We start from the raw sequence: 24549 nt of genomic DNA on the forward strand, positions 1-24549 counted from the left end.
GTGAAGATTAACTCTGTTCATTAGAGAAGGGATTTCAAGTTCCATGTCCAGCTAAACTTGCCAGCAGTTTTTTAAGCAACATATATGCCATCACTAGAAGGCACACAGGTCCTGGCCTCAAGGGGTCACATAGGTATGTGTAGTTGGGATAGAACAGACATTCTTGAAAAGCTTTGGCTAGTTTCTTACAAGTATTTGCCTCCTCCATCTTTGCCCTTTTACTTGGGTCTTGATCCCTGGGAAGAGGCTCACATCTGGAACAAATATTTGATGAAAAGTCTTGGGAAAATCAGAGCTGGTGTTAGAAAGCAGTAAATTTAGTGCAAACACTTCTGCCAAGTCGTGTGTGTGTGTGTGTAAAGTGAGCACAGCCAGTGTTCGGACTCCAGAGACGGAAAAGGCCTACAGCAATCTCAAGCTTAACAGATGGGCTTCAACAAATGGCATTAATCCTCCGAAGCTCTCCTAGACGCTGAACAGGATGGATTGCAGACTACAATTCCCAGAATGCTCGGTAGGGAAAATGAAGCGAGTGGAGCGGAGTATGATGGGATGTGGCCACGCCTATCCCTCCCCAAGGCACGCCTAACCCGCTGAAGGCAGTCGGTAGTTGTAGTCTTCCTAAACCTAGAAAGGCTAAAATTGTAAGCTAGAAGGCCGAAGGGCCTGACGGGATTTGTAGTCGGCTCGGTCGCCGGACGCGCACGCGCAACTGTGTTCGGGGCGGGGCCACGGCACTGCGGTGAAAGCCGAGGCAGCGGGCTGGCGAGCAGGGGGCGGGCGGACATCTTGGGATCTGGAGAGTGGCCGGGCGGGCCGAGCAGGCGGCCGCGGACGCCAGGTAAGCTCGGAATCCGGCGGAGAGTAAGGGAGAACGCGTACCCCGCTACCCAGCTTTGCCCTTCCCTGCACTGCGCTGCGCGAAAAGCTGCCCACAGCCGGGAGGGGCCTCAGCCTTCTGATCTGGAGCTGACGGCGGGGCGGGGGCGCCCGGGGCGCGGTTGCAGGGTGGGCAGGGAGCGGCGCCCTCCACCGGCAGTCCGGCGCCTTCCGTGACAGGGAGACCTCCTGGGGTCCCCCCGGAGCCAGGATGCCGCGCGGCGCCCCCTTCCTCGGGATCGTGACAGCCCCCCTGGTGCCTTGGCGCCGCCTCCTCCCAGCGCAAGGACAATTCCCCCATCTCCTCGACGGTGACACCCCCTCGGGCCGTCTCCCTGGGCTGTGACAGGCCTCCCACCAGCCGCACCCCCTCCCCCCAGTTGAGTGACACCCCTCGGCTCTTCTTCCTCAGACCTGTGACAGCCCCCGCAGCCCCGTGGAGCCATGTTCATCCCCGCGATGTCTTGCTCCCCTAGACGAAGAGCCCACCCCCCGTCATGCCTCCACACTTGAACCCTAAAGCAAGTTAACGCCGCCCCAGCTTTCCCCTATTCGCCACTTGTCAGTCTCCTCCCTGCTGTTTCAAAGTCTTGACCTTTGCCACACTGGAAACTCCTTCCTCCAGATGTCCCCGTCCCCCCCCCCGCCCCCCAGCCCCCAGCCCCAGCCCTCTTGCTGCTGCAGGTTCACCTGACTAGACCGCCTGGCTCCTTCTGCCCGTCCTTCCCCTTAGCTCAGTATTCCCCTCCTGCCCTGGGCCCCACCTCCGCTCCTTCGGTGCCCTGCGGCCCCTACCACTTGATATCTGTGAACTTGCTTCTTTGCCCGGGGCTCTACCTCCCATTTTTCATTTCCTTTCCCAGCCTTTTTTGGGACTCTGGGGTGGAATGTGTCCACCACCACCTTGAGAGACCTCTCACTGAGTTGGGGAGACCCTGATGGCCTCAGTAATAGGGCTTTATTTTCCAGTTTAGAAAAGTCTGCTAAACTCCCTCTGCCCTGTAAAATCAATACCAGAGCTAATTCAGGAAATCTAGAATTAAATTAACCCTTTTTCTCCTTGCAAATATTTTGACCCAAATAATTTGGATAATGCACACCTATTCTCTGCCCCTTCCTTATAGGTACTCAGGCCAGAAATGAGTTATGTCATGGTTCTGGAATCATAGAATGTCAGCTGGATTGATCTTTGTGTTTTATAAACCTGTACTCCCACCCCCTTATTTTTACTGCACTTGGGAACTGAGAGGGATCCTCCCTTTTTGAAAGGGAGGTGGTTAAAAATAACTAATAAGCAGCTTGGGTCATTGAAGTGTAGTCGGCCAAGGCTGGGCCCTTTCTCCTCTGCTCTTTTGCCTGCTTATCTGACTGCCTGGGATTGGTTGGAGCCACACTCCAGGGTCTGTGTCAGGGCCTAAGGCCTCCCTTGTCTCCTCCCCACACCCTGCACACCCTTTCCTGGAATGTTTAGACTTCTGTGAATTAGAGAGCCACAGGTTCAGGCCCTGCTGTCTTCTCCGAAGGGTTAGTGGAGCCTGAGAGACCGGGTGCTCCTAAAGCCGTGCCTGGGGGCCCCAGGCCTGAACCAAGTGGAATAATTCCTACCGCCATTCCTGCAGCCGCAGGCAGGCCTTCCCAGTGACTCACCGGCTAGAGTCTGAGTGAGAGTCTGCACAGGAAGGGGCCAAAAAGGATCTGTGCTGAGCTCAGCACTGAAAAGAGGGGGAGGGGGCTACACTCTGGGCTCAGCCCCAGGAAAGGGAGGGTCAAAATGGCCTTAGAATCCTGGGCCCAAGTCCCTCTCCATTTCTTTCTCCTTTCCAGTGTGAGATAAACAGGAACTGGAGCCTGGCTAAGGGGAGGGGCATGCCTGGGGAGGGCTTCAGGGTCACTTACTGGAGGGTTGAGTCAGGAAAAAAAGCCCAGCCAGTGACCTGCACAGCCCCACAGGGGATGTTGGCAGAGGTTCTGAGGCCTTCCCTTACCCTGCCTCCGCCTGTCCTAGGTCTGTTCTCAGAGCGATGGGCCTTGGAGACTGAGCTGCCGCCATGATTGGAGGCTTATTCATCTATAATCACAAGGGGGAGGTGCTCATCTCCCGGGTCTACCGAGATGACATCGGGTGAGTCCCCTGGCTGAGCCAGCTGTGTCCCCACCCCTCATCCCTCCTCCCCAGCATGCAGGACCAGGTCCGTTCCTACCAGAGACTGGACTTTGGCCACCCCCATCCCTCGCTGCATCTTAGAAGCTCAGCTAATACAATCTGGTTCCCATTAGGTCTGGTGGTATTGGCCTGGCAGCCAGTTATTGGCCAATAGGTGGGACCTGTGGAATGGTGTGGCCCCCCACAGTCTTAGGAACTCTTGTCCTTCCTGCCTTCTCCTTTCCTTAGTGACAGACCTAGTTGCTAGAAATGAGTGCTTTTGCCCTGGTAGATGAATTCCTCCCTTGAGGAGGAGGGAGATCTTTCTCCAGGGGGTGAAGTTAGTGGACAGGCTAGTGGTACTAGTCCATCTAAGTCTTGCTCTCAAAAGCCCTTCTCACGGTGAGAGCCTTCACTGAATTCTCTTGAAAGCTTCTCCAGGCTGCCAAATCCTCTCCTACTCCCTTTCTCAGGAGGAGGCAGGCTGCTGACTCAGCTGTTTTCAGTTCCTCTGGGCCACTCCTAGAAGAGAGGTTGTGAGCAAGCTTGGGGCACTCTCCGGGTCACTGAAGGAAGGGCAGGGAGGCCATGCTGCCCTTCCTGGCCTACCAGAGTAGACCCGGAATAGCTCCTTGTTCTAGGTCCCTCAGACCTTAGCAAAGAGACACAGCCTGCCTTCTCACTCTGCCCCACACTGCATGCCACTATTCTTTCCTGAATGAGAGGACATGTCCTAGCCTCAGCAGCTCTAATGAGATTAGGCATCTCTGGTTCATGCTGCCCTGTTTTTCTTCCTCCAAGAGCTTAGGTTAAAGAGTTATAGGATGGGCCTGCTGCAGAGCCCAATAGCTTCTTGGCTCCCAGCTCCCTGGCTAGTGGGCTGGCCTGGCCTTTGTGGCTGTTTGTCCATTGGCTGGTGGTAGGGCATGAACTAGAGTTGTGGCAGTGCCTGGCTTGCCTGAACCTGGCTGGCTATACCCATCCACACCCCCTCCTGCCTGCCCTGGATGGACCTGCTTAAGCCAGGGCACCTACTGTCTTGCATGACTTGCTATGCTTTCCACCCCTTGCCTCTTGCTCGTCTGCTTCCACTTCATGGTGTGTGCAGCCTACCCCAGGATGTTGTGTGTCTAATCCTCTCTCTCGTTGCTGTCACTCTCCTCTTCTTGCTGGCGTCATTTCTCTCATCCCATCTCATTGGCTGCCGTAGCAATAGGTAAGCAGCCTGTCAAGCTGCCGCCCAGGCACAGGTGGGTGGGGGGCCCTGCCCCCCATCATTGTTTTCTTTGTCTGTTTTCATTCCCTGAACTTGTCCTGGAATTGGATCCTGGACGGGAACAAATGGCCCAGCTCCATGGCCCCTTGGTGCTTCTTCCTTAGATTAGATTAGAGCCTACTCTGAAGTTATGCTGGCTTTGCCTCACTTCTAGAAGAGCCAGACCTCCCACTGGTGGGATCACAAGTGGGAGAACTGAAGAACAAGCAAGTTGTCTTTGTCATTTGGGCCTCGAGCTTACTGAGAAGCTGGAGAGGTGGCAGCTGGGAAATTGGGACCTCAGCAGGCCTCAGGCCTCAGCATCAGGAACATGCCTCCTTAAGTGTGATGGACTTCACTTTATTAACACTATACCTGTTCTCCTGTCATTCCCACCTGACTTACCTGTCTCTGGTGGCCTTCAGACACCAGCCCAGCTCTGGTCCTATTCCCATGCTGGGAGCCACAAGGGAACTGCCCCAGTAGTTTAGGCTTTGGCTTCAGATTCATAGTACGTGTCAGACTTAAGCAGTGAAGGGATGAAAAGTTGTTAGCAGCTGTGGTTGATCCCCATGGAGTGGGGTTTGCCTGGGTGCTGAGCAGCCCCTGTGTACTCTTTTCCCTTAGGAGGAATGCAGTGGATGCCTTTCGAGTCAATGTTATCCACGCCCGGCAGCAGGTGCGCAGCCCCGTCACCAACATCGCTCGCACCAGTTTCTTCCATGTTAAGCGGTCCAACATCTGGTTGGCAGCTGTCACCAAGCAAAATGTCAATGCTGCCATGGTCTTCGAATTCCTCTATAAGATGTGTGATGTAATGGCTGCCTACTTTGGCAAGATCAGCGAGGAGAACATCAAGAACAATTTTGTGCTCATATATGAGCTACTGGATGGTGAGGCTGGCAGGGCGGTGGGCCTAGGGTGGGGATGAACCTGATGGGGCCTAGCCTGGAGGTAGGAGCACTTGTGAGGTTCCCTCCAGTGCCCTCTCAACTTTCTTTCCTGAATATCTGCTCTTTTGAGCCCTGAAAAGGCCAGTCTAAATTCAGCCCCAAAAGAAGCTCTGAAGTAGAAGAAATAGTGAGTGGAGGTGGGGAGAGGGGGCAGAGAACCAAAAGATTTTTCAGGGGGCTAGGAACCTATCTGGGGCTTGGTAGCTGGACCTCCTACAGTTAAGCATGTTTCCTTCTTACCTTTGTAGTTTGGGCCTTAGTTCACTGACTGTCCTTCCAGCTTTCTATCTCAACAGGCTCTGCCTCAGAGCCTGAAGGAGGTTGAGATATGACCGGCTTCTGGGGTTGCATTATCTTTGTTCCTTTGTAGGGTATGATTGAAAGGAACAGAGTCTTTCTACCTTCCCAGGGTCTGTTTGTTTTCTAAGGACTCAGAGCTTCTTGATCTCTCACCCACTGGCCATAAGATTCTTCTGCTCATTTTCTCTGTGAAAAATATCTGATGTTTTAATTGTTGTCTTATGAAGCACAAATCTCAAAGTAAATGCTACAAAGCTAGAGGACATTGCTGCAGATGATCCCACACTCTTCTAGAGCTCTGCTGGCCAGATTTGTCCAGGCCAAGGGAGATATTGGACTGAAGGAGCCTTCAGCTTTTTCCAGGGCTGATAGTTCCCTTCCTTTTGCAGAGATCCTGGACTTTGGCTATCCACAGAATTCAGAGACAGGAGCACTGAAAACCTTCATCACTCAGCAGGGTATCAAGAGCCAGGTACTCCCTTGTATAGCCACAGCAAGGGTTGGGCCCATCCTCCTCAAGCTCCCCCTAGCCTTGTCTCCGCTCACTCAAGAGCCCGCCTCTACCAGGAAGCACAGGCCTGAGCCCTCTACTGTGATTGCAGGCCAATTTTGCTGCATGTGGCCCTCCACCCTAGGAGCAGCCGACTCAGCATCTCTGTTACTGGGAATAGGGTTCAAACAGTTTCCTTCTGTACTGGGGGAAGGAAGGGTGTGGGCTGCCCTGGAGGCCTGGTGTTCCTCGGGGAGAGAGCGTGGGCCTTCCTCTAGGATACAGGCCTTATAGCTGCCCTCTCCTTCTCTTCTGCCTGCCTCTTCCCGTCTGTGTCCCCCTACTGCTTCCGGTTGGCATCACATTGGCCCTTTGGCCTCCAGCATCAGGTAAGCTGTTCCCTCAGCTTCTACCTTTACAGCTTTGATCCAGTTTTCTTCGGGCCCTGCTTCATGGAGCTTATGAAAGAGATGAGTTACAGGATGGGGACTAGAAGGGAGGGGGAGTGAGAGTGGAGTAGGGACAGAGACGGGATCATTGAAGGTGGAGAGCAATGAGGCCATTAGTGTTTTTCTCTGTCCCCTCTGTGTAGACAAAAGAAGAGCAATCCCAGATCACCAGCCAGGTGACTGGGCAGATTGGCTGGCGGCGGGAGGGCATCAAGTATCGCCGGAATGAGCTCTTTTTGGATGTGCTGGAAAGTGTGAACCTCCTCATGTCCCCACAGGGTGAGAGCCCTCTCGTGATGAAGCTGGAGGGGCAGGACCAGGGCAGGATCCTCGTCCTAACTCAGATGTTCCCATGTCTATCCCCAGGGCAGGTGCTGAGTGCCCATGTGTCAGGCCGGGTGGTGATGAAGAGCTACCTGAGTGGCATGCCTGAATGCAAGTTTGGGATGAATGACAAGATTGTCATTGAGAAGCAAGGCAAAGGCACAGCTGATGAAACAAGCAAGAGGTGCCTGAGGCAGGGTTGCTGGTGGGAGAGGGTAGACCTTGGAGGGCTCTGTGGGGCCTGGTGAATCACAGGTTCCTTCAGGATTATCATTTCTGCAGTAATGCAAACTCCCACTTTCCAAGGGTGTGCTTGGCTAGTTGCTTTTGACATCTGTGCTTAAGAGAGATGAGAGGATTGTCCTCATCTTAAGGAGTAGGTAGGCCCTTTGTTTGATCCCCAGGACTGAGACTGTTTTATATATACTGATGGCCTCTCCCCAGTGTGCCTGAAACCTCTGGGTCCCAAGCAGCAGAGTTCTCCAGAGGTGGTGAGCTTACAAAGCTCACACTTATCCCTAAGTCAGCATCAGGGAACCCTGAGGCAGAAAGCTGCATTGGGATAGCTTCCCAGCCCAACTCTCTCGTACCAACGAGGAGACCTTCTGCCCCTGCTCACAGTGGAAAGCAATCAATTGCCATCGATGACTGCACCTTCCACCAGTGTGTGCGACTCAGCAAGTTTGACTCTGAACGCAGCATCAGCTTCATCCCACCAGATGGAGAGTTTGAGCTAATGAGGTGCCATTGGGGTGTGAGGAGGCAGGGGGTGCTGCTGGCAGAGAGGGGGGGAGAGGGAGGAGGACAGGCTCTGCTGTGCCAACCTTGCTCCCCACCCCTAAAGGTATCGCACCACCAAGGACATCATCCTTCCTTTCCGGGTGATCCCACTAGTGCGAGAAGTGGGACGTACCAAGCTGGAGGTCAAGGTGGTCATCAAATCCAATTTCAAACCCTCTTTACTGGCTCAGAAGATTGAGGTAAGAACAAGGGACTTGGGGAGGAGGAAGCACTGTCTCCAGGTATAAAGGCAACTGATATCAGGGCTTAACAGAGCTCCCTAACAGGTATATCACTTCTAGGTGAGGATCCCAACTCCACTGAATACAAGCGGAGTACAGGTGATCTGCATGAAGGGGAAGGCCAAGTACAAGGCCAGCGAGAACGCCATCGTATGGAAGTGAGTCTTCTTCACAAGGCTACTGCAGGGCTCAAGATGCCTTGGTGTTTCCTCTTTTAAGTTTTACCTTCATTCTCTTGAGAAAGAAAGAGAGAGAGAGTGTGTGTGTGTGTGTGTGTGTGTGTGTGTGTGTGTTGCAGTGGTAGATGTGCCTGTCTGCTTCTCCAGGAGTCTCTGCTTCTGCTTTCACCCCTATACCTCTGTGTGAGTGTGCACATGCCTGTACTTGGATGCCTGCATACATTTATCAAAATGCTTCAGTGTTTCCCCAGTTTGCTCTTGTAATATTTCTGTGAAATAGCAGGAGATAGCATACCTTTGTATCTAAGCTGAAACTGTAGCCCACAGTGCTAAAGGAATAGCAGACCCAAGGTTCCATAGCAAGTGGTTATCAGGGTCTTCACCATACTCCTTGGCCGAGCACTCCCACAACCTCTTCAGTTCCCTTACCCCCACCCCTCCAGAAAGGGACCGTCCTCCTTGAAACTCCTCCAAACTATCAGGGGCACTTGCTGCTTACTGCCCCTCTGTTCCCAGGATCAAGCGCATGGCAGGCATGAAGGAATCGCAGATCAGCGCAGAGATTGAACTTCTGCCCACCAATGACAAGAAGAAATGGGCTCGACCCCCCATTTCCATGAACTTTGAGGTATGGCAAAAGAGGAGCCTAGACCCATGGAGGGTGTGCTAAGAAAGATCTTAGGATTGTTCAGGTCAGCTTCTGCCCCTTACCACCTGCAGATGAGACCTAGAGGGGAGAAGTGACTTTTAATTCATAGACCCATTCCTTCCTCTTCAGGCCTCTTACTAGAAATTGCTATTCACAACTGACAAAAATCTTTGACTTCTAAAGCTTGTTATAAAACAATTTTTTGGAAAAATTTAGATTGCATGCTAAATAAGACACAAAGTTTATCTGTAGACAGGAGAATGGGCTGACTTTGCTTTATGTGTGTTAGACATATAATTTTCTCCACCTTATTTTTTTAAGCCCATAATATTGAGCAGGATAAGTGTGTTCTACAGTGGGTCTTTGGTTGCTGCCTCTTGCTGATTAAAGGAACTGTTTCAGGTTATCACAGTCAGGGCCTGACTTCAAACCCAAATGATTATTAGTTGCTCTTGGATATGCTTTCTTCTTAAGAAGACCCTTCTTAAGCTTCCCCCAGCTTCTTTCAGGACCCCAGTCATTCAAATACCTGTAGTAGAGAGAGATGAAGTAGGGCAGGGCTACAGAACTTCCCAGAGGAGAGCAGCTATGAGAGGAAAACCACATTCCTAACTGGAGCTGTCCCTTACCCAGGTGCCATTCGCACCCTCTGGCCTCAAGGTGCGCTACTTGAAGGTGTTTGAACCGAAGCTGAACTACAGCGACCATGATGTCATCAAATGGGTGCGCTACATTGGCCGCAGCGGCATTTATGAGACCCGCTGCTAGCTGCCCAGTAGCAGCCAGCCTGCCTCCCTACCCGCCCTTTTCCACAGGTCTGGGTGCCCTGGGCCACCACACTTCAGTGTCTCCTCCCTCCTGCTTTGCTGCCTTCCCTTTGCACCAGCCCCTGAGTCTAGGTCTGGACCAATCACGTTGTGAGCGGGACTGGTGGAGCAGTCCCTGGGCTCCCTGGGCAGGGTGGTTTCTGGGGCTCCTACTCCACCATCCATCTGTCAGCCCTGGCCCAGTGCCAGGCTCTGTGTTCTGTGACCAAAGCCAGGTGGGCTCCCTCTCCTCCCCTCCCCTGTGGCCACATCTCTGGAGTGGGAGGGTTGGCTGCCCCTCACCTCGGAGCTCCCCCAAAGGCCAGTAACGGATCCCCAGCCCTCAATCCCTATTCTGCTTTGGGATAGTGTGAGCTTCATTTTGTACACGTGTGACTTCGTCCAGTTATAAACCCAATAAACTCTGTAGAGCGGAGTTGCTAAGTGTTCTTGCGGGAGCTTGATGGGGAGGGGAACTGATGGTATTTCTCTTCCCAGATCTTATGCTGCCTGCTATGAGTAGAAGTTTATATTCTGAACTCTCTTAAGGCTCTTCTCTTGTCATGTCTCAACTGTTAGGCCCCTTGAGGTCATCCAAGCCTTTATCCTGACTGGTGTTACCCCCGGTCTCCTGTCTCCCCTCCCCCCGCAAAACACAATCTGAAGGGCAAGCAGCTCCACCTGGTCCCAGTTCCCAGAGAGTGGAGATTCTTTTCCTCATTCACTTTCAGTTTTAGGCAGGTATTTTCTTTTTCTCCTTTTTTTTTTTTTTTAAGATTTTTATTTATTTATTCATGAGAGACACAGAGAGGCAGAGGCATAGGCAGACCCTGAGCCAAAGGCTGATGCTCAACCGCTGAGCCACCCAGATGTCCCTAAGCAGGTATTTTTTAATTAGAGATTGAGCAAGGTTTACATTTGTTTTTATTTTTCCCACCGTCCTAAGAAACTGACCTCTCAGTTCTGTCCTCTTCCCTATTACTCAAGCTTTCCAAACATTGGTGAGTGGGTGATAAAAGGGATTCTCCTTTCTATAACTTCCCTGTCCAAAGAATTTTGTGATAAGCTTGTTCTTACAGGGAATATTCCATGCCCTGCTGTGTGTTGGAGCAGATAAAAGCAAATTTGCTGTCATCATCTTTCCCTTGTTTGGCTCCAACTGTTTTAAACCTTAAAAAAATCTATTAGAGAAAATTTCAAATATAAATAGAAGTATCAAGATCCAGTGAACCTTCAGGTCCTGTCATTCAATTTTAACAATTATCAACTCATGGCACACTTAAGAGTCCTGTGGAATTTTTTACAACTTGCATCTGGATCTAAAGGTCCATTGTGGTCAGTGAATGCAATCTATCTAATCTAGGTATCTTTATCTATCTATCTATCTATCTATCTATCTATCTATCTATCTATCTATCTATCTATCTATCATCTATTTGAGGAAGGGAGCAGGAAAGGGGCAGAGGGAGAGTGGAGAGGCTCTTAATCAGGCTCCTTGCCCAGCGTGGAGCACAATGTGGGACTCAATCTCATGATCCTAAGATCAAGACCTAAGTGGAAATCATGAATCCAACACTTAACCAGCTGAGCCACCCAGGCACCCCTCTCACTTTTTAAATCTTATAAACCATAGGTTCTACTACCCTTCAGCTCTTGGAATACTGTTGAAGAAGCCATCATTTGTAGTTTCCCCATCAGAATTCCTTTCTATCGCCCATAAAGTGGTTGCTAGATCTAGTAGCTTAGCTTTTTAAGCTTTGTTTTTTAAAGTTTTATTTTTTTAATTAATTAATTTATTTATGATAGTCACACACAGAGACATAGGCAGAGGGAGAAGCAGGCTCCCTGCACCGGGAACCCGACATGGGATTCGATCCCAGGTCTCCAGGATCGCGCCCTGGGCCAAAGGCAGGCGCCACACCGCTGCGCCACCCAGGGATCCCTTAAAGTTTTATTTAATTTCTACATCCACTATGGGGCTCAAACTCACAACCCTGAAATCAAGAGTCGCATGCTTCTCGGACTGAGCAAGTCAGGCCCCTCAGCTTTTTAAATAGTTGGACTGAATCTTCTCAATGGCAAAAGGATAATAGACCTTAGGTGAAAATCTTAGAGCTAGGTTACGGTAAATGTAAATGTCACGTTAAATGTAAAGCAGCGTCATTTGGGGGAAATTCCTAACTTCTAGAGGGAATCCGTGAAACAAAGTAGCTCTATACGCTCGCTTACTGAGCTTACTGGTGCCGAGAAGTCTGTTTTGAGTGAGTAGGAACGGAATAAATACCAATGAATTTGCACTGGCGGATCTCATTTTCTTGCCCTTTGGCGCTAAGTGAGCTTGTGCCCTTGGGCGACGTTAGGACTGCCGAACTGTCAGGGGTGATGAGGCTGGCCACACGGATACTAGAAGCCCGGTCCGCAGGTCCCGGGGCCCAGAACAAAACCGGTGGGCCGCCAGAACTGCGCAGCGGACTTCAGACAGCTTAGAGACGAGCATGAGTCAGCAAAGCTCTCGGTGGCCCCCAAAACCGGCCAGCTGGGCGCGATGAGACAGACGCGCTTAAGGGAATGCAGAGGATCTAGCGAGACCCGTGCGCATTATCAACCGCCCGACTCTTGGGAGGTTCCCGCCCGCCGGACCATCAGTGTATCGCGCCCTGATAAGCCGCGAGCTCCCGTGCACCCCGCCCCCGCCGCCGCCGCCTCTCGGAACTCTGCCTCCCAGAAGGCAGCGAGAACCGCACATGTGGCTAATTTTTCAGCGGAAACAGCGTTGCGCAAGCGCAGAGAGAGAAGCTCTAGCGTAGGCTCTGAGTGGCGCTTGCGCACGGTTCCCCCAGCCCCGTCCACCCGGTCCACGGGGTTCCGGGCACTCCGCGCCTTTCTTACGTCATCACCACGCATGCGCTTTGGAAGGAGAGGCGAGCTCTTGGGAGACCGGCGGGAGGCGCGTCTGGGCTGCGGTCTAACTGCGCCTGCGCGGACGGGAGCCCGACCGGAACATGGCGACTTGCGCTGAAATCCTGCGGAGCGAGTTCCCCGAAATTGACGGACAGGTCTTCGACTACGTGACGGGTGAGCCGAACCGGATCCGTGCGCTGGCGAAGCCGAGATGGAAACCAGTGGGAGAAAGACTGAGGGAGGGTGGTGCCGGGGACCGCTGCTAGGCCTCTCCTCTGCGTGACCTCTCGTCCAGAGGGCCGGTTAGGTCTGGAGCCCGGACCGGGGCCTTGCGTGGCTCGGGGACTAAAACCGCTTGTATGTCCGCCCTTCCCTGTATCTTCCTTGACCCGCCATGCCCGGCCCAGGCGTCCTGCATAGCGGCAGCGCGGATTTCGAGTCTGTGGATGACCTGGTGGAAGCGGTGGGGGAACTGTTGCAGGAGGTGTCCGGGGACAGCAAGGATGACGCGGGTATCCGGGCTGTGTGCCAGCGCATGTACAACACTTTGCGCCTGTACGTGCCAGGGTAGGGGGGCTCGTGGGGGCGGTGGGAAGGTGGACGGTCAAGAGACAAGACGTAAGGGAAGAAGATCTGGTGGCCGCAGAGCTTTTTATTCAGTTCCTGACTGCACTTTCTGTTCCTGCCCTTAAGGGATGAGCCTCAGACCCAGGGAAACAGCCAGGTGCTACTAGACGCCCCCATCCAGTTGTCAAAGATAACAGAAAACTACGGTGAGACTGAGGGAAGACTGAACTAGCTGCTCTCCGCCTTTGTCTCAGCCTCCACCCCCCACCCAGGCAGCTATCCCCTGGAACCCAGGACTCTTGGTACCCCTTTTCCTCACAAGAAGGATGTAGTAGCTAGTTGACGTTTTCACTGAGGGCAAAGAAGGCCACTAATAAAGGGAGTAGGGCTGGAGAGTTCTCCAAGCTATTAGGTGGGGTAGGAAGCTTATGGGCCTTGGAGCTGGACCGACTTAGGTTTATTTCCCAATTTTGTGACTTTCTAATCAGCTGCACGAGCTTCTAAGAGTTGCTTATCAGCCCCAGTCTCTGTATTCTCAATCTGGGAGGTGTTTTTTATTTTCATTTTTGAAGTATGGGGCAGATGATAGCTATTTCTGGGATTGTGAGACTTTCCTTGAAATGTCTGTGTCTGTGCCTGCTTCATATTAGTTACTCAAAATGTTAGTTTCCCTTCCCTCAGGGAGAAGGTGACTGCTTTTCTTATCGCTTACAGACTGTGGCACCAAACTTCCAGGACTGCTAAAGAGGGAACAGTCCTCGGTGAGGAGGAGGAGGAGGAGGAAGAAGGGGGGGGGGGTCTCTGGTAGGGGTGAAGGTTGACTGTAAATACTGGAGGATCTTTCTGGGGGGTTTCTGATTATGTCTTTCCCTGAAAGCAGGGTGACTTAAGATGCTCTTTCTGGGGCTCCTTTCTGAGCCTACAACCTAGGCTGAAATGGTTGTGTTTGGACCTTTAAGACAGTGAATGCAAAGAAGCTAGAGAAGGCTGAGGCTCGACTGAAGGCAAAGCAGGAGAAGCGCTCAGAGAAGGACACACTTAAGACCAGCACTCCTCTGTGAGTTGAGCAAGAAGGGCTGAGAAGAGAATAGAGCAGTCTGTTGGAATGGAAGGGTGGCTGGGAGTGCTAAAAGCCATCCATTTCTCTCTTTGAAAGAGTCTTGGAAGAGGCATCAGCCAGCCAGGCAGGCAGCAGAAAGGAGAGTCGGTTGGAATCATCTGGCAAGAACAAATCATATGATGTGCGAATCGAGAACTTTGATGTGTCTTTTGGTGATAGGTGAGGGAGTGGCAGTGTGTGTGGGGGGGCAGGGGGGTGCACTTTTCTTTTTCCAATTAAAAGAATTTGGACAGATGAAACAGGGTTAAAATAACATTAGGTTTTGTGGTTAAATTTGCTATATACCTGTCTCTAGAGCAGCACCCTTTGTCTTGTTCCTCTAGAGCAGCATCCTTTGTCTTGTTCCTACCCCTGCAGGGTACTATTGGCTGGAGCAGATGTGAACCTGGCATGGGGCCGCCGCTATGGGCTGGTGGGGCGAAATGGGCTGGGGAAGACGACACTCCTGAAGATGTTGGCCACTCGGAGCCTGCGAGTTCCAGCCCACATTTCCCTACTGCACGTGGAGCAGGAGGTTGCTGGAGATGACACTCCTGCCCTGCAGAGTGTGCTAGAAAGTGACACTGTAAGAGAGGACCTTCTGCAGAGGGAGCGGGAGCTCAGCGCACAGATTGCTACTGGCAGGTAAGCACTCCAGGTGGGGAGCACCTGGCATCCATGGCTCTTCTTTGCAGAGTACCTGTCATACTGCCACAATCCATAACTTGCACGCTCATCTTAGCAGCAGAACTTAGAACTTGGCACCGTGGAGCTATAAAGCCCTGTTCCTTCCACAGTGCCCACTGCCCTCACTGACTTGAACAGGTGCTTCCTGTAGTCTGTTCCTGTCCTGGCAACAGGCAGTCAGTGGTCTGCTTTCTAACTGCGTAGACTATGGGGCATTCCACCTAGAGTGCCCCCATTCAGGCTGAGTGCTCTTTTTCCCATCCCCACTTTAGGGCTGAGGGCTCAGAAGCTGCACAGTTGGCAGAAATATATGCCAAATTGGAGGAGATTGAGGCTGACAAGGCACCTGCCAGGTATTTAAGATTTCCCCTTCCCTCTTTCAGATTTTACCTTTCCCTTCTGTTACATGTTTCAACCAGGTTCTTCAATCTCTTCACTTCTAGGGCATCAGTCATTCTTGCTGGGCTTGGCTTTACCCCTAAAATGCAGCAGCAGCCCACCCGGTGAGTGGCCCTTGCCATTCTTGGCCATGAACACTGTTGGCTCTGTCTCTACCTATCCTGGTGAACACCTATCCCTGATGTGATCTCTGTTTTTTGTTTTGTTTTGTTTTGTTTTGTTTTGTTTCTTTAGAGAGTTCTCAGGTGGTTGGAGGATGCGACTGGCCCTGGCCCGGGCTCTGTTTGCTAGGTGAGTCTCCTGGGCCTATTGTGGATACTGTGGAGGATGGGCCTTGGCTCATGGGAGGTCACAAGCTGCTGACCTAAGACCTCAAGGCTTACATTCTTCTTTTCTATAGGCCAGATCTTCTTCTGTTAGATGGTGAGTTTGAAATGGGGCACCTTGACTTTGGGATGGGGAAGGATGGAAATATTCAGTCAGGTTCTACAGCTCTTCATCCCAAATGTATCCTCCCACACTTTTCCAGAACCCACAAACATGCTGGATGTAAGGGCCATCCTGTGGCTGGAGAATTACCTGCAAGTGAGTGCCTAGAGATGCTAGAGTAGGTCTAGGGAAGGTCTGCCTCTAAGACACTGGGGCGGGGGCTGAAAGATGACTGCCATCTCAAACTGGGCCTGCCATCCTGTGACCCCTCAGACATGGCCCTCTACAATCCTGGTCGTCTCCCACGACCGCAACTTCCTGAATGCCATAGCCACAGACATCATCCACCTGCACAGCCAGCGGCTAGATGGCTACCGGGGAGACTTTGAGACCTTCATCAAGAGCAAGCAGGAGCGGCTGCTCAACCAGCAGCGTGAATATGAGGCACAGCAGCAGTATCGCCAGCATATCCAGGTATATGGGACAGGCAGGGCGGGGGAGGGGGGCCCATCCCATGGGTGTTAGAGTTTGCAGGAATGTTGGGAACCTGACCAGTGCCTAAATTTATCCACCCACAGGTTTTCATTGACCGGTTTCGCTACAATGCCAACAGAGCCTCTCAAGTGCAGAGTAAACTTAAGATGCTGGAGAAGCTGTAAGTAGGGTCCCTTGACCAGGCCCTGACTTCTGTTCTCTTAATTTCTTCTCTTGTTTTGCAGGGCACTCCTTGTCCTCCCATTCTAGATCTCCCTTTTTCTAGAAACCAGCTTTAGTCTCCTCTCCAACAGGAAAGCAGAGCATTTTATACTATTGTTGGAAATTAGTATTGCTCCCCACAGGCCTAGGCAATCACTAGTTTACTTTCTCTAATCTATTTGCTTATCCTGGACGTTTCATATAAACAGAATCCTATGACGATGTTTTGTGCCTGACTTATTTTACTTAGCATAATGTTTTTGAGGTTCCTTCATGTTGTAGCACATATCAGTACTTCCTTTCTTTGTAATATTTCATTGTAAGGACATACAGCAGTTTGTCCATTGCTTCGTAAGTTGAAGGATATTGGAAATGTTCTTCTTAACAGTGCTGTGGACACTTGAGTACAAGTTTCTGCGTGCGTATATGTTTTCTATGCTCTGAGGTGAATACCTCAGAGTGGAATGCTGGGTTACAAGATAATTCTATGTTTAACTTTTTGAGGAACTGCCAAACTTTTCTAAAGCAACCATATCATTTCATATTTCTACCAGTGATGTACGAGGGTTCCAACTTCTCCACATCCTTGCCAACACTTATTGTCTGTCTTTTTAATTTTAGCCAGCCTAGTGGGCGTGAATGATATTTCACTGTGGCTTTGATTTGCATTGCTTTAATGACTAATGATGTTGAACATTGGGGGCTTAATCTTAAAGCAACCTTTCTAGAGGTGTTAGTGGGTGTGCAAGGAGGGGAGCCTAAAATCAAAGGCTTAGGTTTTTGTGACATTGAAATATTTATCACAGTGTTTTAACAGGTGGGCCAAAAACCTACAATAAGGATGACCCTATTTTTCAGCATATAGTGAATTGGAATAAAGGAGTCTAAAATAAGAATGTGGTCTGGATGGTGGGAGTGCAAGCTTTTTCTAAGTTTTCTCTGGACATATATTACTTGTGTAATAAAAACAAATTAAGTTAGTCTTTAAAGTCATAAATCTGGTCTGTTCCCTCTCTCCTCAGACCAGAGCTGAAACCTGTGGACAAGGAGATGGAGGTGGTGATGAAGTGAGTGCTGGGCCAAGAGGCTGGTGGGGAGCTTGTGTTTCTGGCTGCTCCCATGTTCCTCACCACCACCTCCTATAGGTTCCCTGATGGGTTTGAGAAATTCTCACCGCCAATTCTGCAGCTAGATGAGGTGGATTTCTACTATGACCCTAAGCACGTCATCTTCAGCCGTCTCTCCGTCTCTGCTGATCTTGAGTCCCGCATTTGTGTGGTATGGTTTCTGTTTCTCTGTTCTGTGAGCCGGGACTCTCCCACACCAGCATGTGGTGTGATTGGCCCAGATCCTACGACTTCAAAGGGAAATGGTATGCAGGAGCAGGAGTTGGCCTGGGCCAAGGACTCTGCTATCCTTCTCTGCAGAGATAGCCTGGCTGGTGGTATTTAATGAATACTTAGAGCAAGATTTTGTCTTACTAGTTAGTCTCAGCTCTGAGTTTTCTCAAACCACGGAACATGGAAGAGAGATCATGGGCTTCAGGATCAGATTTCAGGTCTTGACTGCCAGTTGCTGGCTCGGTTACTAAGTGGACCTCTACCTCACTCTGTTATTGGGAGGATTAAGTTTCCTGCACTTAGTAGGTATTCGGGTGTCAGTTCCCTTTACATCTGTACTAGTTGTTCCATTTTTCTATATAGTTTTTTAATATTCTGTAGTTGTTGAAGGAATCATTGGTCGGAACCAATTCTCTCCTTTGCTTCGGTGTTGTACACACATCCACTCTTCATGATTCTCATGGTTCTTTTCACAGGTTGGGGAGAATGGGGCTGGGAAGTCTACCATGCTGAAGCTACTTATGGGGGACCTGGCACCTGTTCGGGGCATCAGACATGCTCACAGGTAAAGCCCCCAGTCCTCAACTACTCTGTAGCTACACTCCTTTACAGTCATTGCCCTCCATTCCCTCGTTCCACCTTTGTTCCACCTGTAGGAATCTGAAGATTGGCTACTTCAGCCAGCACCACGTGGAGCAGCTGGACCTGAATGTCAGTGCTGTGGAGCTGCTGGCCCGCAAGTTTCCTGGTACCTTAGGGATTTGAGTCGAGAAAAGAGGTGACCCCTACAGCTAGGCCTTTCTTGGGGTGGGGTGCCAAGCAACAAGCCCTGAGTCTAGGTATAAGGACATGGGCATTTGGAGGTAAGGCTGAGGGGGGAGTGTAGGGAGGGAGTCAGGTCAAGAACCCACTTGATGGGGTGAGGCCTCTTCCAGGGCGGCCTGAGGAGGAGTATCGTCACCAGCTGGGCCGGTATGGCATCTCTGGAGAACTGGCCGTGCGCCCTGTTGCCAGCTTGTCTGGGGGCCAGAAGAGCCGAGTAGCCTTTGCTCAGATGACCATGCCCTGGTGAGCTCTTGCTTTCTCCTCTATCCATCTTGCCTAGTAGAAAATGTTTCTCTTATCTTCATATCAGGGGAGTTCATTTTCTCCCAACCCCCATAACTGCCTATCTCCCTGGGTACTGCCTTCCAGCCCCAACTTCTACATTCTGGATGAACCCACAAACCACCTGGATATGGAGACAATTGAGGCTCTGGGCCGTGCTCTCAACAATTTCAGGGTCAGTGTGCCTTCAGGCTGCCCAGTCCTCCCCAAGCCTCAGCACCTCAGAGAGCCCGCCTGAGTGATTCCTGGTTTCCTCTCTTTTCAGGGTGGTGTGATTTTGGTGTCCCACGATGAGCGCTTCATCCGGTTGGTGTGCCGGGAGTTGTGGGTGTGCGAAGGCGGCGGCGTCACCCGGGTCGAGGGGGGGTTTGACCAGTACCGCGCCCTTCTCCAGGAACAGTTCCGCCGTGAGGGCTTCCTCTAGGGCCACCAGGCTGAGGACTGTGCCCAGGACATGGACTGGTCTTTCAGACCCCTGGGCCGCCATGTGGGCAACCATCTCCAGGCCACGGACTTCCCCCAACTTTGGGGACAGCCTTATTTCCAAATCTCCTTTTGACTGGAGCATCCTCTGCACAACCCTGGGAGCCTCTAAGTGTCTGTGAGGACTGATCTTCAAGGGAAGGGGTGGGGGGGTGCCCTCTGGTTATAGATTCCCCCCCACTGCCCCAGCTCTGACTGGCCCCCAAGTGGCTGCTGTGTAAATTAAATCTCCCCCTGCATCTCCCTGGCTTCATCTCTGCTGCTCTCTGGCAGGGCTGCAGTGGTTGCCCACTGTTAGGCAGTGTGGGCTCTGTGGTTTGGGGTTTTTGTAACACTTTCATCAGTCACACGGATGAGGCTGTGGCAGCACCAGCCTTGTCTCTGGAAGGAGATGTTCTTAAAGCTGTTGAGGCTTAGAGGTCACCTGCCTGACTTTGGGTGGGCTGAGCTGGTGGAAAGAAGGGCAGCATAGTACATCACTGGCGTGCTGTACCCTATAGCCTAGGCTCAGGCTCAACTGAAGGGGGGCTTGGTTTCTGCTGCCTCAGTCCCACTGCTTGTGGAAGTGAACTGATGCTGTAACCTGGCCTCCTATACCGTTTGTCAGCTGCTTAGTCTAGTGGTCTCTGACGTAGGCTCACCCTGCTTCTCTGATCTAGATCCTCAGATGGAGTTGAAAAACCAAGAAACTATCTTTGTCCCCATTTTGTTTGGGTGGTTTCATGTTGTTTATTTTCCCTCGAATCATGTAGGAAGGGCTTGGGAAGTAGGGAATTGAGAACAAGGTCAAATTTGAAGAAACAGCACTTTGTTTTCAAATTAAGTGATCTCCGAGAGGAGAGGAGATGTTTAATAGAGGCCATGTGACTTGTAAATATTGTTTCTTAAGGACTCAGCTGCTATATATAATTGTTAGAAAACCAAAATAGGAACCTTGAGTTCCTGGGGATCCCTGGGTGGCTCAGCGGTTTGGCACCTGCCTTTGGCCCAGGGCGCGATCCTGGAGTCTCGGAATCGAGTCCCTCATCAGGCTCCTGGCATGGAGCCTGCTTCTCCCTCTGCCTGTGTCTCTGCCTTTCTCTATTATAAATAAATAAATCTTTTTTTTTTTTTTTTAAAAAAGGAACCTTGCGTTCCTGAAAGACAGCAGAGAAACCAGAGTCCACAGAAGGAACGTGGTGGCTTCGTGGAGAATTGTAGTCACAAAGCTCAACCTAGGATTCTTAGTCCCTGAGGCTATTGTAATGTGTAGGTAGCTGAAGGAAAGAGGCTGTTTTGCCAGAGAAAATAAAGAAGGAAGACTCTGGTTACTACAGAGCAGGTGCTGATGGACACAGGAAGCTGGCCAAAGGGCCGCCAATCGGCCAGCCTCAAACCACCCTATCCACCCCCCCACACCAGAAGTCCAGAGTTGGTGTTCTTCCAGCCATGTCTGTGGCCATGGGCACCATCAAAGTCGTGAGAGCCTTCTCACAGCTCCCACCAAACTCCCAACCTCAGGCCTACAGGTGAGCCAGTCAGGGGCCATGTGGGGTAGGCTCTGTGCCTGCCTGTTTGCCAGTCTCTCAGCCCTTTCACCCCTCAGTAACTTGTGAATCCCTCTAGGAGTCCTCAATTCCTCAGTCAGTGAAAATGTACCTGGAGGGTTCTGTGACACAGAATGTGCTTCTTTAGACATGGCTTTGTGTACAGAGAGCACAGGCATGGGAGTTGGGCCTCAGATCAAGCCCCAGCAACGTCACAATAGAGGGAGCCACCAATATTAGCTCAGTAACCACAGGAAATCACTGAAGCTTTTTCTTTTTTAAGATTTTATTTATTTATTCATGAAAGACCCAGAAAGAGAAAGGCAGAGACCTCAGCAGACTCCACACAGGGAGCCTGATATGGGACTCAATCCCGGGACATGATCTGGGGACTCTAGGATCACTCCCTGGGCCAAAGGCAAGATGTTCAACTGTTGAGCCACCCAGGCGTCCCTCACTGAAGCTTTCTGAACACCTTCTTCCTTAGTTTCTTTATAGGATTGTTGTGAGGCTTAGCCAGCAAGCACATAATACATAAGCATTCAGAAAGTGATTCTTGGGTGACCAGTCTATGATTTGAAGGCTTATTTGAGAAAAAAGGTAAGTTTTCTCTTGAGTGACTCCAGAAGTAGACCACTTTGGTCTAGAAAACTTTTTAAATAGCTCAGGCTGCTTTCTAAGAGTGAGTTTCCCATCTCAGACTTGTTCAACCCTGCCAGGCTCTGAAGAAGGGCTCTAAGGAGGCAGCACTGGATAGCCTCTGAGTTGGCTTCCAGTTTTATGATTCCATGAAAGAAATGTGAAGAGCTTTTAAATATGGCAATATAAGCCTCTGCTGCAGGACTTCAGAAAGGTGGAATAAATGAATTGCAGCAGCTGAGAAAGACTTCACCATGTGTGTAAAGTGAACTTCTGGAAATTAGGGAAGGGAGTTAGCAGAATATGGTTGTCCTGAGGGATGGGAAATGTGGGCCAAGCCAACCAGCTCCATTCCAGAGAGCATGGGGCAGGGAGGAGAGAGGAAGATGACACAAAAGACTGCCCTTGATCACATCAGCCAGTGCATCATGGCAGCCACCCCTTTCATGCTATGGAGGCCCTATCTAACTCCCAATCATTGGGAAGCTGATCCCTGCACAGTTGCTGGTGCTGGGGCTTCCTGGCCCCCCGTCACACCTTTGAACCAATCCAGAGCCAGCTGGATTGAAAGGCCTCATTCTGCAGGATCTTCACTGAAATCCTAGCCTCTGCTTCTCCCTACCACACTCACCAATGCCTTCTCAGACAACCTGGCTGGTCCCCAGTGGACCAGGGCGCGATGGGTCTCTGTACCAATCTCCACAACACTCAAAAGACGCCAGTCAGAATTATTTATTCCAGTGTGATATTACTGTCTGAGATTTGCTAGATGTAGACATTCTGGTATGCTGTCACTGGTTTCCAGGTAAATTTTAGCACAGAATAGAGAAGGTGCCTTTTACCCTTGTCTGGCCATGCCACAGCCTGATCTGTCATTCTGGAACAGAACATCCTACTAGGAGCTGCTCCCCAGACCTGGTCTGGTCCACCCACAGATCCAAACCAAACAACAACCTGCTCGCATCAGAGCATCATGGCTCTGCACCAGCCTGAGCTTGCAGACTGGATGACAGAGCCTCCGGGAGGTACCAGGCAGACTCACAGGGTAGGTCTGTAACCTGACTGAAGGGCTGCGAGGGTTTTTCAAACCTGGAGTGATGGACTCTGCTTTATCCACACTCTCCAAGTGCACTCTCCATCACTGTGCTTCCCCCGTGATAAGCTGCGTGCTGTTACCATTAAGATCCTCGATACCTTTGAATGGCTTGCTCACCTTTGCATCTTCTGTGCATCTAAAGTTCAATTAAAATGCTTGGTAAGTGAATATTTGGAGAAAACTGAAGTGAGAAAAAGTGGAGAATGACACTGGAGGAGGGGGAGAGCACAAGCAAGGAGACCAGCAGGGAGGCCATGACCAAAATCCACCCCTAGGGATGTGGGGTCAGGATGATGGAGGCAGTCGCGAGACCACGGAGGGTGGTATGGGGACTCAATAAGAGGTTTTGAGCTCTGCCCAAATGCAAGATGGCTCCTTTCACTGGGCCTAAATCTTGAAATAAGTGAAATGAAATGAAAGCTTTGGGACACTAACAGGTTGAAAAAGGATCCCGGTTTTTAAACCTCCCCTTCTTCCTTTCAGCACAATGCTCAAATAATATTTGGAGTCTTTTGTAACAGGTACCATTGTAAGTGCTTTACCTACACTGAATCAGTCTTCACATCGCTATAAATTGACAGTTATTATGCCCATTTTACAGATAAGGAAACACTCTTGACAGCAGGTGTCAGGGCTGGAATTCAGGCCAGGCTGGCTCTAGACCTCAACTCCTAGCTGCTACATAGCTGCCACTTAGCTCCTCCTGTGACATCAGTCGGGTTCTTAATTCTAACACTTAAAACTCATCATTGATTGCATGAGGCAGGAGCCCAGGATTGAACAAGCTTCTCTCAGAGGGTAAGCTGATGAATGGAAGTACCTGGCACAGGGGCTGACATGCTAGGTGCTCAGTGGATCATTAAGTGTTCTGAAAACAGCATAGTGAAAAGTCATGCATGGGGTTGGTGAGACCAGCTCTACCACTGAGGGCAAGTCAACCTCTCCTGAGTAAATTCTCTTTATTCATCAAATGGGCATAATACTATTTGTCCTGCCTGCTTCTTTGGGTAATTGGATGGTTTAATTGAGACAATTAATTGTCTTTAATTCAGACAATCTTGTATAAACAATAATTTTTTCAATAAACTGTAAAGTGCTATGGATCTAACGGGTATCATTTCATGGGAGAACTGATATGGCAACAGCCTAGAGCTTCCTCCAGAGACAGAATCAGACATGAGCACACTAATACTCAAGGCCATCATCAAGATGTCACCCCAGAAGGGCCACCCCACAACCCTCCTTGTCTGCTGAGCCAGGCAGGCATCAGAAAGCATGTGTGCAGGAATGCAGCATGAGACTGCCTGACACCTGCTAACTTGCATGAAGTTGGGCAGAAATCACTGTGTAATTTAAGCCCATTATAATATGTATACATCATGCCCTGTTGGTAATTCTAGGGTTTTGTTTTCTTTATTTTAAATAAATGGGTGGTTTGGGAGTGATTTCTGCTTTACTATATATACAGAGACCTTTGAAACCCTAAATTAGAGTACATAAATGTTTGTCAACCGACACTACAGCATTTTTAACCCTGAAGAATGCTTCACAAATACTCTTTTGGTCTTGTCCTCCCACTAATCTTGTGTTAAATGGCTCCTGCTGAGTTACTCCCATTTTACAGAACAGGGACTTGAAGCAGAAAGATGTTAAGTGTCTTGCTCAGGTTCAGATACCTCTTTTTGTGCAGAGAGGGCACCAAGAACCAAAGTATGTGGGTTTCCAGCCTTGCCACATCTCTCCAGATCACCCCATTCTCAGATTGTTCTGCAGCTTTACATACAATGGGTGACGTTCTACTGAGCACTCCCAGGGTCAGGAGCCCTTCTGCCCTTTTAGGGAAGTGTTTGAACCCGGGATGAGGGTAAGTGACCGTGAGTCTGATTTGTTTTAACTTGTAAATTAGAGAGAGAGCTCTGGAATCAGAACTTCACTCTAGTTTGGATTCTATTATTGAATGGCTATGTCACCTTGGCAAATGAAGCTGCTCAGTGCCTCAGTTTCCTGATCTGTAAAATAAGAACAGTAGTGGTCTTTACACTGTAGGTTTATTGTGAATATTAAATCAGATAATACAAACCACACTCTCATCATGGGCCCACTAGTTCCATAAATGTTAGCCATTATGATG

The 24549-nt window shown here is 50.4% G+C and overlaps 2 protein-coding genes across 4 annotated transcripts; both read left to right on the forward strand.

The window, feature by feature from the left end:
- Positions 1 to 722: 722 nt before the first annotated feature.
- On the forward strand, positions 723 to 9885 carry AP2M1 (adaptor related protein complex 2 subunit mu 1). The gene is made up of 12 exons (NM_001287104.1): positions 723 to 841; positions 2885 to 3001; positions 4905 to 5170; positions 5920 to 6002; positions 6404 to 6409; positions 6613 to 6748; positions 6836 to 6977; positions 7415 to 7534; positions 7638 to 7773; positions 7876 to 7973; positions 8511 to 8622; positions 9277 to 9885. Exons 2-12 carry the CDS (start codon positions 2928 to 2930, stop codon positions 9409 to 9411), a joined length of 1308 nt encoding a protein of 435 aa, NP_001274033.1. The 5' UTR covers positions 723 to 841; positions 2885 to 2927; the 3' UTR covers positions 9412 to 9885.
- Positions 9886 to 12362: 2477 nt separating this feature from the next.
- ABCF3 (ATP binding cassette subfamily F member 3) lies at positions 12363 to 23521 on the forward strand. 3 transcript variants are annotated; one of them, XM_038583523.1, is made up of 21 exons: positions 12363 to 12524; positions 12758 to 12905; positions 13044 to 13123; positions 13632 to 13678; positions 13877 to 13974; positions 14074 to 14196; positions 14395 to 14661; positions 14976 to 15056; positions 15147 to 15206; positions 15337 to 15393; positions 15503 to 15525; positions 15632 to 15687; positions 15805 to 16005; positions 16110 to 16186; positions 17250 to 17294; positions 17373 to 17505; positions 18044 to 18132; positions 18224 to 18315; positions 18503 to 18635; positions 18762 to 18849; positions 18940 to 23521. In XM_038583523.1, exons 1-21 carry the CDS (start codon positions 12452 to 12454, stop codon positions 19096 to 19098), a joined length of 2130 nt encoding a protein of 709 aa, XP_038439451.1. In that variant the 5' UTR covers positions 12363 to 12451; the 3' UTR covers positions 19099 to 23521. The 3 variants fall into 3 exon arrangements, with proteins under 3 accessions (XP_038439451.1, XP_038439453.1, XP_038439452.1); XM_038583524.1 differs by having other exon boundaries at positions 12454 to 12524; positions 13599 to 13678; XM_038583525.1 differs by lacking the exons at positions 12758 to 12905; positions 13044 to 13123; positions 13632 to 13678; positions 13877 to 13974; positions 14074 to 14196 and having other exon boundaries at positions 12403 to 12524.
- The last annotated feature ends 1028 nt before the right edge of the window (positions 23522 to 24549 follow it).

The sequence above is a fragment of the Canis lupus genome, chromosome 34 (assembly GCF_011100685.1).
Source record: "Canis lupus familiaris isolate Mischka breed German Shepherd chromosome 34, alternate assembly UU_Cfam_GSD_1.0, whole genome shotgun sequence".
NCBI lineage: Eukaryota > Metazoa > Chordata > Mammalia > Carnivora > Canidae > Canis > Canis lupus.

Coding starts and splice junctions, on each gene's coding strand:
- AP2M1 (NM_001287104.1), top strand. CDS start 2,928: ATGATTGGAGGCTTATTCATCTATAATCACAAGGGGGAGGTGCTCATC. Junction 5,171..5,919: donor CATATATGAGCTACTGGATG/GTGAGGCTGGCA, acceptor TTCCTTTTGCAG/AGATCCTGGACTTTGGCTAT. Junction 7,974..8,510: donor GAGAACGCCATCGTATGGAA/GTGAGTCTTCTT, acceptor CTCTGTTCCCAG/GATCAAGCGCATGGCAGGCA.
- ABCF3 (XM_038583523.1), top strand. CDS start 12,452: ATGGCGACTTGCGCTGAAATCCTGCGGAGCGAGTTCCCCGAAATTGAC. Junction 13,679..13,876: donor TAAAGAGGGAACAGTCCTCG/GTGAGGAGGAGG, acceptor TGGACCTTTAAG/ACAGTGAATGCAAAGAAGCT. Junction 15,526..15,631: donor AGATCTTCTTCTGTTAGATG/GTGAGTTTGAAA, acceptor ACACTTTTCCAG/AACCCACAAACATGCTGGAT.